Source organism: Mixophyes fleayi, chromosome 1 (assembly GCF_038048845.1).
Source record: "Mixophyes fleayi isolate aMixFle1 chromosome 1, aMixFle1.hap1, whole genome shotgun sequence".
NCBI classification, from domain to species: Eukaryota; Metazoa; Chordata; class Amphibia; order Anura; family Limnodynastidae; genus Mixophyes; species Mixophyes fleayi.
In genome coordinates, this window is record NC_134402.1 from 350,266,260 (window position 1) to 350,279,290 (window position 13,031).

Here is a 13,031-nt window from a genome sequence, read left to right on the forward strand (position 1 = left end):
GATCTCGTGTTAAGTGGCATTTGATACTGGCTAATCCCTGTGAGTGGCCGATCACCATGTATAGCGACGTAACATCGCTAGTGACCAGCCAGTACTTGTTTTGCCAGGTGATATTTTGTAAGGTCTGTAGTATCTGTGTTGAGTCTTGGAGATAGGATGGCTGGGTCTTTACATATTTCTGAAAAAAAAATCTATGTAATGTGACAGTTGGCTGTTAGCGAATTGATTCCTGAGATAATTGGGCGACCTGGTGGATTTTCTATGTGTGAATCTTGGGCAGATGGTAAAATACCGGAATGACCGGATGTTTATAATTTAGGAATTCATAGCCATTCTTGGTTAAACTACCATTGTCAAAGCCACCTTTGAGTAATCTGTTTAGAAGTTCCTGCAGCTTGCCAATGGGATCTGATTTTAGAGGTTAGTATATATTTGTGTCCCCTAATAGATTCAGGGCTTCTTGGATGTAATTATGCCTACTAAGGATCATGATCCACCCCCCCCCCCCCCCTCCCACCCTTTATTGACCCTTTATTGACCCTTTATTGACTTACAAGTGCATTAATTGTAATTTGTAACCCACATTCTCTGAAAGTTTGGGTGTTATGAGCTTTGAATGCTCAAAGAAATGAAGCACTTGCTTGCTTGTGTAATAACACACACCTACTTTTCAGGTCAGACACATCTGTGTTTCTTTTCCAGGTAGTTAAAATGATTATAAAAACAGCATGATATTGTCTGCTTCGTTTAATTGCTATATTTATCCCATTTGAATAATGACTGAACATGTGATACTTTTGTTTTATAGATGCAAACTACATACGTTCTTCAGAGCCTTCATCTGAGAATTCCACAAATATTAAATAATGCAAATCACACGGTAAGATTTTGTTATTGATGTATATGTTTTGGAGATGTGTATAATCTGTATGGTTAATGAACAGGAAGGGAAATACTTTACAGAACACTTGTGTGCTATGATTTAAATTTTATAATCAAGATGAAAGCAAAGTTTCCCATTGTGAATTTCCTGCATTGATCTGCTTGTGTGAGCAGTTAATAAACACTTCAGTAAATATTGGAAGGATGCATGGCCATCAAATAATGCAATTGATTTTTTATGATTGACAAATAGTCTATATTGTCAAGAGACCAACTGCCAGGTTAAAATTGGAAGTATTTGGCTTTGGCTCAAAGATGGTGGAATAAATAAAGTTTTGTCCAAAAGGACAGGAGATGGAAGTTTAGTGGCAATGGTGTAAACTCAGAGGAAGCGCTGGTAACCAGTGGACTACTTCGGGGATCAGTCTTGAGTCTGCCAATGCCCTCCAAAAAGATTGTAATAAAATGGAAAATATTCTGGTAGGTGCAGCTGAAATTGTGTATGAGCTGTATAGTAAAGACAGGAAAGACTTCAATACTTTTTATTGAAAGAGCGCCCTACTCATGGAGAAGTCTCCCAGTAGTTGTAGTAACTACAGTAAAATAATGGACAAAAAAAATGTTTAGGACATACCTATTAATGACTTGGATCTAAATGACAAAATAAAGTAGAATATACTTTTCCTTCCTTAGATTTAACATTTGATTTCTTTTCAGATCAGTAATTAGAGTTAATTCCTGGAAGCTGGGTGAAGTTGGAGCAAACTAACTGGTCACCTGAACTCAAAATATAATATTTTTTTTTTTTTTTTTTTTTTTTACAACCCAGCCAGGAGATTCCCAAATAGAAAATAAGATTTGTTTTTAAGATGAGCTGCACTTTCTGTTATAAACCACATCATGTAACATTGCATCAACTGCAAGGGGACACTGTGTGCAAGCTGATCTAATGGGTGCAGAAAACTTATAAATAAAATCTATCCCACATAAAAATATTATAGGACATATTAAGTAGCCACTCTAAGATAGATGATCTGGGTACCTGTGATCTGAATGGTAATATAAAACAGGATTGCTCAATGCTGTGAAATCATACACTGTAGATCTGTATGCTGAGGATATGGTGTGTGCCACTAGACGTTTTATGCTGCCCAGTTGGCTGTAATATTACAGCCGATATCATGCAGTTGGCTTGATATTGCAGTGTGGGGCCTCGGAACAATCACAATTGGTTTGAATCAGTAACACTTGGCAATGACCCATTTTGCTTCAATGTTTGGTGATTGATACACTTTATATCAAATAAAAAAACAGGATACAACAAAGCAGACTTGCTTCTATTAAAGAAAATTGGCAGCAAAAATAGTAAAATAATGACACATCTGTGTGTTTTTATTAGTCTATTAAATTCTAAAAAGAAAAACATGAAACGTTCTCGTCTTACAGTTAGTATGTTTTATGTGTTGTAGTCTATAGGTGCTAGATAATTTTCAGGTTTTTATTTACTGCTACTTTTGCAGCTGCCTCTGTTATAAGTCTTTTAAGGAGAGAAGTATTAAGTACACAGAAATATCTATGTGGTTAGTAGTGTCAAGTAATACAGTGTGGAATAAAAGACTGATGTGAGTAATGCCCATAACAGTTGAAAGCCAATTCTGATAATTAGCTGGGAGGTAATAAGACAGTCTGCCCACAGAATTACTTGGCTAAGTTGGCATTTAAGAAAAGTTCAACATGGGTATGACTAGTAACGTTGGTGTCTTGTGGATATGCCTCTCTACGTGAAACAACAATTATGTTTTTAGTCGATACATAGGTGGTTTGATAAACTATTGAACCATAAAATATCTAAGTACCTCCTGTAAAACTCTTAAGTAGACATCCTGTTTCAAATTAAAAAAAATTAAATTTGCTGCTATTCATTTTGGATGATTACAATCTACAGATTGTAAATGGTGAACAACAGAACTATAGCTGTATACTGAATAAGTGCAGGTAATATCTGTATGTCTCTAACAAGTTATGGGCACATACAAATATCATTTATGTAATAAACCAGCCGACTTAACATTTCTATAAATGAAAACAAAATCCAATTGATGATTTGTCTTTTATATGATTTTTTTCGTTTGTTTAAAGTATTGTTTATATAATCCAGGTAAGACCAGTTCTGTAATTCAAATGTGTTCATGTTTATAGAAAATGCACAATATGGGTTTCTAGGTATGTATAGCGACACATGGTTTTCTGGCATTCTGTCTTATCTGGTGATAAATGTTCTGAAATGTAAAGGGACTGTACATGTAATTAATACAAACTAACTACTATTGGGAAGGGGACTTAAGAAGAATTAGTGTTCTTAAAAAATGTTTTCCTGTGCTTGCCCAAACCAGCATTGATTATAATGTAGTGAACTCTCCCTTATTATGACAGGTTGATGCTGAGCATCTCCTCCATGCATCCAGTCTCCCCATTCTGGTTATGTATTGTCTTATATATCATAATGGAAAGATGGCCAGGCAGCGTGGGGGGTGGTAAGGGGGAGATATGTGCACAGCCAGTACTGAAAACAATTTGTGCTGGGAAATGTAATAATAATAATTTATAAAGGGAGATGTATTGGAGTTTCTATTATAAATGTGGATATTCCATTCAACATTGAATTGGGCGTTGCTAGTGCATCATGTTTTCATTACTGTAACCAGTCATATTAATTGTGTTTTTTAGAAGGTCACTTTAAAAGGGGTTTTCCACTTTTACTATTTAGCAAGCACACAGACCACCCCCTTCCCCATCACTTCACAATTACCTGCATTTTGCTCCTAGTTAATTCAATCTTTACAGTTTTTGCAGGAGAATGCTATCTGTACAGCTGGGCAGGAGATTGACTTGTGATCTATAGGCCTGCCGTGCATGTAGCAGCTGATTGGATTGGCTGTGGCTCCTGTCCATTTCCCTGGCCAATGCAATACATACCCCCTTCCTAGCTGTTTTACTATGAAAGCCATATTCAGTCACATCTGACGGGTCTCTCCTCATCATTCTGCAGGATGTAGACTGGTGTTAATGGTAGTGTGGAATAGGGTCCAAACGTGAACCACATTTTATTGCTTTAGAGTTTTCAAAAGGTCCTAGAAGTTGAGATACTTTAATCTCTAGCACATATATACATTTTTATATCAATAGTATCTAAACCTGTTTATTGATATGGATTGCTTTTGTATTACAGTTTCCGGCTGCATGGCTTACTATGTTTGATGCAGTGCTTATTTTGATCCTGATACCACTGAAAGATAAGTTGGTTGACCCGTTCTTAAAAAGAAGAGGCTTGTTACCTTCATCCCTCAAGAGAATTGCTGTTGGAATGTTTTTTGTAACCTGTTCAGTTCTAGCTGCCGGTAAGAATCAATGTAAAAACTGTATGTGGCCTGGCTCAATTAATTTAGCTGTTATTGTTACGCTCCTGTGTCTAAGAGGAAAGAAAACAAATACTGAAAAGCCTTGCAGGGCAAACAGGGGGCCCTTGTGGGCCATGGGTGCATGTTGACATCTCACCTATTGATTGCCTGAATATTCTTCTCCCATCTCTGAATGAACTGGACGAGGGGCAAGAAGTAATCGCTGCTGAAGTGGGGACAAAAAGAGGCTCTTGCCCATCGTTTGCAAATCAGCTGATTTGCAGAACACCTGTCTAAGGTCTAGAAGACAAGGACAGTGTGGTAACCCAACCAAGCTGGGGGATACTTGATCTCTTTATACAAGACTGAGCTTCCATGTACATTTTTAATAAGACAGGATAGATCAAGAGGGCCAAAAAGATTAATAAAAATGAGGGTCCATAATCTCAAAGCTTTGCTGTGTTTGCACTTCATTTGAGATGAATGCAGAGTTGAAACATTGCTCATGTGCCCGATGCTTTGGTCTAAGACTCCACAGCAAAATTCTGCAGGATGGTCAATCTTTCTATTAAAGGACATAAATACATATGATATAGTGTTCATTTTTCCCCCCCAGGAAACAGGAGTGTTAAGTATCTGGAGTGGAGGGTTAGGGAGAAGGAATCATCTGTTGAACAGCAACAATTTAGGGCAAACCTGCTTGTTTCATCTTGAAGCAGTGTAGTATTAAAAGTGGACCTCATAGTAGCCCCTTCACACACGAAAAACATTTACGCTAAAGGTGTCCATACATGCTGCAGTTTTGCCAGCTCTTTTTAGACCTCACTTGACACAAATTGCAGTTTGTATTGGCCCAAAATGATTGTCAATCATGATCAATATCTGATTGGGAACATTCAGATGTCAACTGTGGACAGATGGTAAATGTGGCTGGATGATGACATCTGGCAGTGCATGCAGTTATCACCTAACTGTGGTAACTACCCTCTATGATCAGGCCATTCAGGATGTTGGGTCCTTCAGTCAAATCTGACATTGATCCGGCTGCTGGCTGGTTGGGCCAATGACAAGTTTGTTTGTCGTCTTTTCCTTTCCATGTCTTGGTGTCAGGAATTATGGTCTTTGTCTGGCAGGTACTGATTTGTAGAGTCCAATGGAAGGAACCATCTTAAGGGTAGATTTACTAAAGCTTCTAAAATAGAAAAGTGAATGTGTTGGCCATAGCAACCAATCAGATTCAAGCTATGATTTGTATATTACATTCTAGAAAATGATCGCTAAAATCTGCTACGAGCAATGCCTTTAATTTTTCTTGTAAAAAGATTTAGTAAATCTACCCTTATGGGTGAGTCTGGGGACTCTGTAATAGGAAGTCCTGAGTCAGAGTGTGTAGGCATCTGAGAGCCAAGGGTCAGGAGGCAGAGATGTATTTATCCAAAATCCATCGGTCTATCGAAGAAAATAATGGATTGTCTTAACCAGGTGGTTAAAGGGAAAATAAATATATTTTGTTTAATAAAACATTAGCTTAGAATTGAATTATGCAGCACAGCCAACATGTTAGCTTAGAGTTTCATCACTCACCATAGCAAGAGGGAAGTTTTTATACCATTTGAACAATGAAAACAGTTCACAAATATAAATAAATTATTAGTGTTTTTTTTACAATGTTTCAAAAAGAAGTTAATTAGAATATGCAATAAGTTCTGTCTCTCTGGGCGGATGGAATGTGGTCATTGCTTTTGGTTCCTCAGGCAATGTTGACTGGATCTTTTGTTAATTACAAGTAAATCTTAAATAAAAATATTAGAATTAATAAAGTCATATTTAGTCTTCAATTAATAAAGATTTCACAACCGATATGATATGGTGACATTTTCCTAGACTAAAACTTTTATTCAATACCCATCTTGTTAATAAGTTATTAAACATTCAGTGGTGCACGCAGGGGGGGGGTTTTGAGTCTCCAGAAACCCCCCCCCCTGCGCTAACTCAGTGCCCACCATATCGGCACTGTCCTATACAGCAGCCGCGGTGCTGTCAAAGAAGCGTCCGAGGCGGTGCTGTATTGTATACAGCACCGGTGCGGACGCTTCTTTGACAGCGCCGTGGCTGCTGTATAGGACAGCGCTGCCGAAACGGAGCTGCTCCTGGTTTTTTTTTTTTTTTTTCGGTCAGGGGGCCTGACAATCCTGTGTGCGCCCCTGACAGTTTGTCAGAGAATGTTAATCAGGGGCTCCCCTAATCATTGTAAACGATGTAGTGAACTTTACTGATTAGGCTGGGTACACAACAGAAAATTTCTCCTGATGTGATTATTGTTTACCAACAACTGAAAGTCCCGATCAGCATGCCGATCCCTGTGTACACATTATTGACATTTTAGACGATTTACGGTCAGATCTGTGCTCTAGATCTGTCATAACAATCTGCTGAAAGGATTGTGACTATGCACACTCCATAGAGATCTGCTACACTGCTGGTCATGAGTGCATACACACTGCAGAGTTGGAACGACATCGTTCCACCCGTGAACAAGATTTTTAGTCCGATTTAAGTGCTGGTTCACAATTGAGAAAAGCTGAATAAATCAGCAATGTGCTGCTTATATAGGCCTGCAACAATCCTCAGGTGCTGTTAACTCATTACTAGCAGCAGGTCATTAAGTCACTCCTTGATGCACAAATGAAATTACCATGAAAGGGTGCATTAGGTTGTTAACTGAAACTGTGGTTCACTATCCAGAGGCTGCACTGCTATAATTCAGAGTTCATGGTTCAAGTCCAGCAGAACCATATTCCTCCTGGGCATATCTAGCTCAGGTGGCTTGCAAAATTCTGACAGCAGAGCAGCAGTGCCATATAAGAAAAGGGGCATGGTTGTATACAGTGACCCCTGCATGCTAGCAGTGAGACTTTCAGGGCATATAAAACTCGCACACCAGGGGAAGTTCCAGAACTCTACTAACTCAGTTTTCAGTACAATTTAATTAGTACTGTAGTTGTTAGGAGCTCTGAACCAATGAATCACGTAGGTACTGCAAAGATATGCTTCCGTTTCTCCATCTCCTTACACTGTCTTTGTCTCTTATGTTTAATTGAATAATTTACATGACAACACATGTAATGTCCCCTTTCATTTTTTTTGTTGATGAAAATATCTAGGTATTCTGGAAAGTAAAAGATTGAAGATTGTAGTACAGCATACAATTACACAAAAGATTGGTAATGTCACATATTATGCTGCTGATATCGCCATATGGTGGCAGCTGCCTCAGTATCTGCTAATTGGAATTAGTGAAGTATTTGCAAGTATAGCAGGTAAGTGGTACAGTGCTTTGTAGGGGATCGCAAGATTTTAAATGTCTTCAAAACGACAAGTACACTAAGCTGGAACTTACTCAAACCCCCAATTTACACAGCCAGATTTCTAAGAATTTAAACTTTGTTTATTTTTTCCCGTCTCATTTCAGTGGGTTCGTTTCCATGATTTTATATTGCCGGTTTCTATGTTTTACTCCACAAAAATTGCTTGGACACAGTGTCAAACTGCTATACAATAGTTTTTTTTATTGTGTATTACTGAAACTGTTCAGTAGAGTAAATAAAGAGTAGATACAATACATAAAACTGGATGTTTTGCACAGGTCAGGGCTAGCTTAAAATGTTATTTTACTGTTCACATTCTTAATGGAAAGTTACACGCTGAACCAAACAATAAAGTGATCCAATGTGATCAATTTCTAACTTGCTTTGTGTGTCTTTATTTTACTTGACGTTTGTGGTGTTTTTAGACTTTTCCCGTCATCTGAGAGTACTGTTTGTTTCATAATTGTATTTAAACATTACTCCCCACTTTATTACAATAAATTTAAGTTGTCTTCCTGGAAATGTAAGAATGATGTGCTTGTTAGACTTGTGCCTTTATTCAGATAGCCTGGGCTTTTAAGCTGTTGCTGCTCTTGAGAAATTCCAGTCACTTGTTGCAATATTGAAACATTCAGGATCACATTACTGGCTCTGTGAAATCTTCAAACTGCCTACCTGCAGTTCTGATTTCTTTATTACCGTGTGGGACTAATCTGCTAATTTGTTTTAGTATTTGCATGAAAGCACTTTAAGGGAATAATACTTTAACACTTTCACTGGAGGGTGTTCCATTGTTGTAAGATTACACTGTTCAATTCTTTTACTGAAACCTGATTTAGAAGTATGTTCATCCAATGCTGTATTGTAATGCTGTCTGCAGGCTGTGGATGGTACTGCAGCACACAACCTGGGTTTTCTTACATTTCCTTATAGCAAGAGCTTGAAGTTATTCACAACATGGCTGCTGAGATTCACTTGCACACAGACTTGTATATTATATTGTTGAAAATAAAACTTCAGTTATTTTCGGATTAAATAATCAAATGGCAAAACGCCTAATAATTCAAATTGCTTCCATTCTGATCACCAGTCACTTAGAATGTCACATATGCCATGCATCAAGTTAATTCTATTTTTGTTTTTGTTTTTTTACCATTTTATATGTAAATAATGTTGGGGGGAAAATACTCTCAAAGTATAACAATCTTTCACAACATCCTTGCTATTTTATAATCTCCAGATGTAATGATGGAAACAATTTTATGTGCACCCCAAATAGCTGCTAAATATACTGTGGATCCATGTATATGGATTTTTCAAAACATTTGTCAGACTTTTATTTGTGTTGGAGTTCAAAATGTGGTTAATTACAACTAATGCGCTTTATTTTCCCTTTTCTCTACAAAACTTAACCAAAGGAACACCTAAGCTTGTCTGGTGTATGTGTATATATGTATGTATAGAAAATGAAGTTGTGAAAGATTTGTCATATCAGATGTTTTATAAAGAGGGTTAACATACGGTCTTGTTTTTTTTTTTTTTTCCTAAAAGGACTGGAATTTGCCTACTCAGCAGCACCTAAATCCATGCAGGGTGCTATTATGGGGTTATTCTTTTTCTTTTCTGGTATTGGATCATTTGTTGGCTCTGGACTTCTTGCTTTGGTGTCCTTGCCTTCAGTTGGATGGATGAGCAGTCATGCAGATCTAGGTAAGTTACTTATCACTGCTTTATTTACATACTAGATTAGCACACATGAACTGAGTCACATTTCACCGTTTCAATATCTAAAAGGGTTTTTCCAAACTTCCTTTAAGATAGCATGTAGAGGGGGGGACCCCATCCCATCAGGGATCCCCGCCACTGCCTCAATAGTGCTTTGGGGCTAGCAAGACACAGCTGCTTTGGGTAGAAAGTGTTTGAAGAGGCTCATTACCATCTATCAGGAGCTGCAATGAAACAAGCTTCTTATCCACAGCATGTGTAGATATGTGTCTTATTCAGCAGTATGAGCCTGGTGACTCTCTGAAAATCAAAGGCGAATGGTCTATGGGTGCTTGAGCACCCCCAATATTTGTGCTGCCACTAGCCAAGTCTATGAATGGCTTTTTTCAGTTGTATTGGGAGGTGTAGAGTAACCGGAGCACTCCCAATAATTCTAAAAGTTGGTCCCTATGATGAAGGCTAACAGGGTGATTTCGAGGGACACATTGACCTCCGCTGTACTTGAGGGAGAAGGTTAAACTTGGAGAAAAGTTCTCTGAAAGTAGACAACTACTTTAATCATATTCTAGTATATATTCAGTCAAACGTATCTGAAGTGAACTGAAGAAATCACTTATTACTCATTTCTAATCTGATACCTGTGTCTCCATTGAGCTTCTTTATGCCATCACCAGACCAAAACTGGGGCTAAATGAGCCTTAAATACATATAGTAGGCACAACCTTGGTTACATTTGGGGTCATGTAGGTGGGTACTGCTCTAGTCCAGTTTGTTTGGACCAAAGTGTATTTTTGTCTATCAATCAGGACACAGAAACCATTTGTATTGATCTCATGTAATGTTACTACAGTTGCTGTTATCTTATACTGTTCTTAATATTTATTTTTAGGTAACATCAATGAATGTCACTTGAACTATTACTTCTTCCTACTGGCTGCTATACAGGCAGTAACCCTCCTGGTTTTTCTCATCATTTCTGTGAAATATGAGCGCCAGCAGACTAAAGCAAATGGAAACCTGTAAGAATTTTTGTGGAAATCAGAAGAGCGGTTTGTGGAGCATTTGTTGAACAGGCAGCTGGGATAAGAGTGTCTGCAACATTCTTTACAATCAATATGATGTCCATCTGCAATGGTCACAGCTCCAAGTGCCCTTTTCAAAGTGGAGACTTTATTTAAAGATCACTTATGTTGCACTACTCGGATACTGCAGGACAGTTCTAAGCCTCAATGATACACTGAAAATATTGACAGGCCTGCCATTATCTGTAAAATGGTCATTGGACTGTGGGCTGATCTGTATTGATAATTACATACTTAGATTGTTAGACGTCTTGGTGGCCTACTAAATGGCATGATAATTTGCATAATGGCAAAACTAAAATAATGATGTGTGAAATAATCTAGCAAGACTAACCGAAGTGGGCTTTTTGATGGTCACATTATTGCCTCTTAGCTTTTTATGATTGTTAGTATTACCACTTTGTGGCTGTTACAGTTTTATTTGTGTAGTCCAGGAAGTAATCATTGAGCGTTTCTTTTTTGATTTCCTTAACTTTTGGTTCACCACTCTAAGGGGGATATTGACTAAACATATGGTCTAGTATTGCTGTGGGGGTACCCTGCTCATGTTTCCACTATGCAATACACACTCATATAATGCACGAGTTCTCTGAGGGGGAGTAGGGATAACTAATCCTATGGCCATGACACCTTCATTTTCACATGATGAGTTACTATGTATGCATAACTCCTAGTGTTATCCTGTGCCTTCTGAATAGGAAGTGGTGTAGACATGGAGTTCATAACACAAGTCTGTATATAATGTAAGAAAATGCCTTGCTTATTTAATAAAGAAAATAGTGTGCAAAATATAACGGTCAGTGAATGGCAAAACACATAGGGAATGGTAGCAAGAGTAGGAACTTTGAAAATCAAGACATTATTTAATACATAAACATTATTACCTATGTCCATACCTATAGCAATTGCCTTCGATCTATGCTGCCAACATTTTGAAATTGTAATAATCCGTTTGCCTTTTCTCATGAATTCAGATGGTTCCAACCACTGGTCTGTGTGAAATAGTTTATGGTATGGCTAAGAACAATTTTACTCTGCTTTTTTGTGTGTACAATGATGACGACATAGGGATGAACCCTCTGTTCAGCTCTTCCATGAGTTACTTCTCTATTTCCTTCCAGTGATCAGCAGCAGTGATTATCCATTGATTATGTTTTTAGATGACCATTATGGTGTTTTCACATTAATTCTGAATACTACCTCCCTCTTTAATTCTTATTTCATTTGTTTTCTCATGGTTGGAAATTCTCATTTACAAATATTTCTCCAAAGTGATCTTAGTATGATATTGTAGCAATCGGACAGCAATAAATGTTTAAAAATTATTATAAGTCCAATAATCATGGTAGATGCTAAATTAATATTCATAAATAAGTTTCAAAAGCAATTCTATTCCTCTACATTTTAGTTACATGTGAAGCATGTCAGGGTACAAACTTAATAAAGTGAGTTTAATTGCACTTGTTAATTCGGTAGCACATGCTAGTAATGCATCTGGTATGCACAAATGTAGGCAAGTAGTGATTTTATGAATCAACACCTTTCTGCTTTATCCACAGGAATATAAAAGTGGTTGTGGCCTCCCACTGCTGCTCCAAAGAGCATCCAGTATAACCATTTGTTATCTGAAAGTATTATTTTGACTTGTGTGTGTGTATATATTTTTTTTTAAATAAAGTACTGTTGTAATAGAAAACTTTCCCAATGCATAGCGTGACCGTGAACTGATAAAACATTGTAGCAATCTATATAATTTTGGATTGGTTCATTATCCACCAGTGTGGTACCATTAATCCATTCCATCAGTGATCATAATCATTTTGCTCCTTTCGGACTTGTCTGTCATCTCATCTAAAAGTTTTGAGTAGACGGTATAAATGATGGGCAATTCAAAATATCCTAAATGCTGAACCTCAGAGTTTTAAAGTGATCATTTTGCTGAATTGTTTTTTTTGCACAAACTAATGTTTGCTGAGAAATACTTATTTTATTACATCTTTGTGTACATACAAATAGATATATAATGTTTATTGTACTTGTCTTGCCTTTTTGGAAAAGTGCCATTTTTTAAAAAAAAACATTTTTTGTCAACAAATAAAACTATTTTCACTTGGGTTTTGATTCTCTTGCGTGGGTAGATGAACAATAGTAAAACTTTAACTTAATTGAGAAAATGAAAACCCATATAAAAAAGGCCCATGTAATTGTGAAATTGGGGTCATTCCATGTCTGTTCAACCAGGGTTGTCCACCACCCACCTCAGATTTCTACGAATTTTTTTTAGTTGAGAGGATGTCAAAACAACTATTTCTGCCAAATATCTCGACTGTCTGACAATTAGTTGATTAAATATTGATTTTTCAATTTATTAAATAATTTACTAATCGCGGCTTCTTTATCCAGTTTATTTGAAGCACCGAGGGTGTTTGTTAAAAGATCACCACAAAATTTGGACCCCTACGGTAACTCTTCCTCCGAAATCCACGCCAAATTACTTAATCTACCTCATGTTTTGCGTTACGGCAAAAACGCATGTTTTTCAAATAGATTTAAAAACGCTAGGTTCAATTGACATT

General features: G+C 37.2%; 1 protein-coding gene across 1 annotated transcript in view; it reads left to right on the plus strand.

Moving 5' to 3' along the window:
• SLC15A4 (solute carrier family 15 member 4) overlaps positions 1 to 12,122 on the plus strand; it is a 29,122-nt gene extending 17,000 nt beyond the window's left edge. Inside the window, exons 4-8 of the mRNA XM_075176806.1 lie at positions 809 to 880; positions 4,112 to 4,280; positions 7,445 to 7,600; positions 9,200 to 9,358; positions 10,263 to 12,122. Coding sequence (XP_075032907.1) covers positions 809 to 880; positions 4,112 to 4,280; positions 7,445 to 7,600; positions 9,200 to 9,358; positions 10,263 to 10,396 — 690 coding nt within the window. The 3' untranslated portion in view covers positions 10,397 to 12,122. The remainder of the gene's footprint in view (positions 1 to 808; positions 881 to 4,111; positions 4,281 to 7,444; positions 7,601 to 9,199; positions 9,359 to 10,262) is intronic.
• The last annotated feature ends 909 nt before the right edge of the window (positions 12,123 to 13,031 follow it).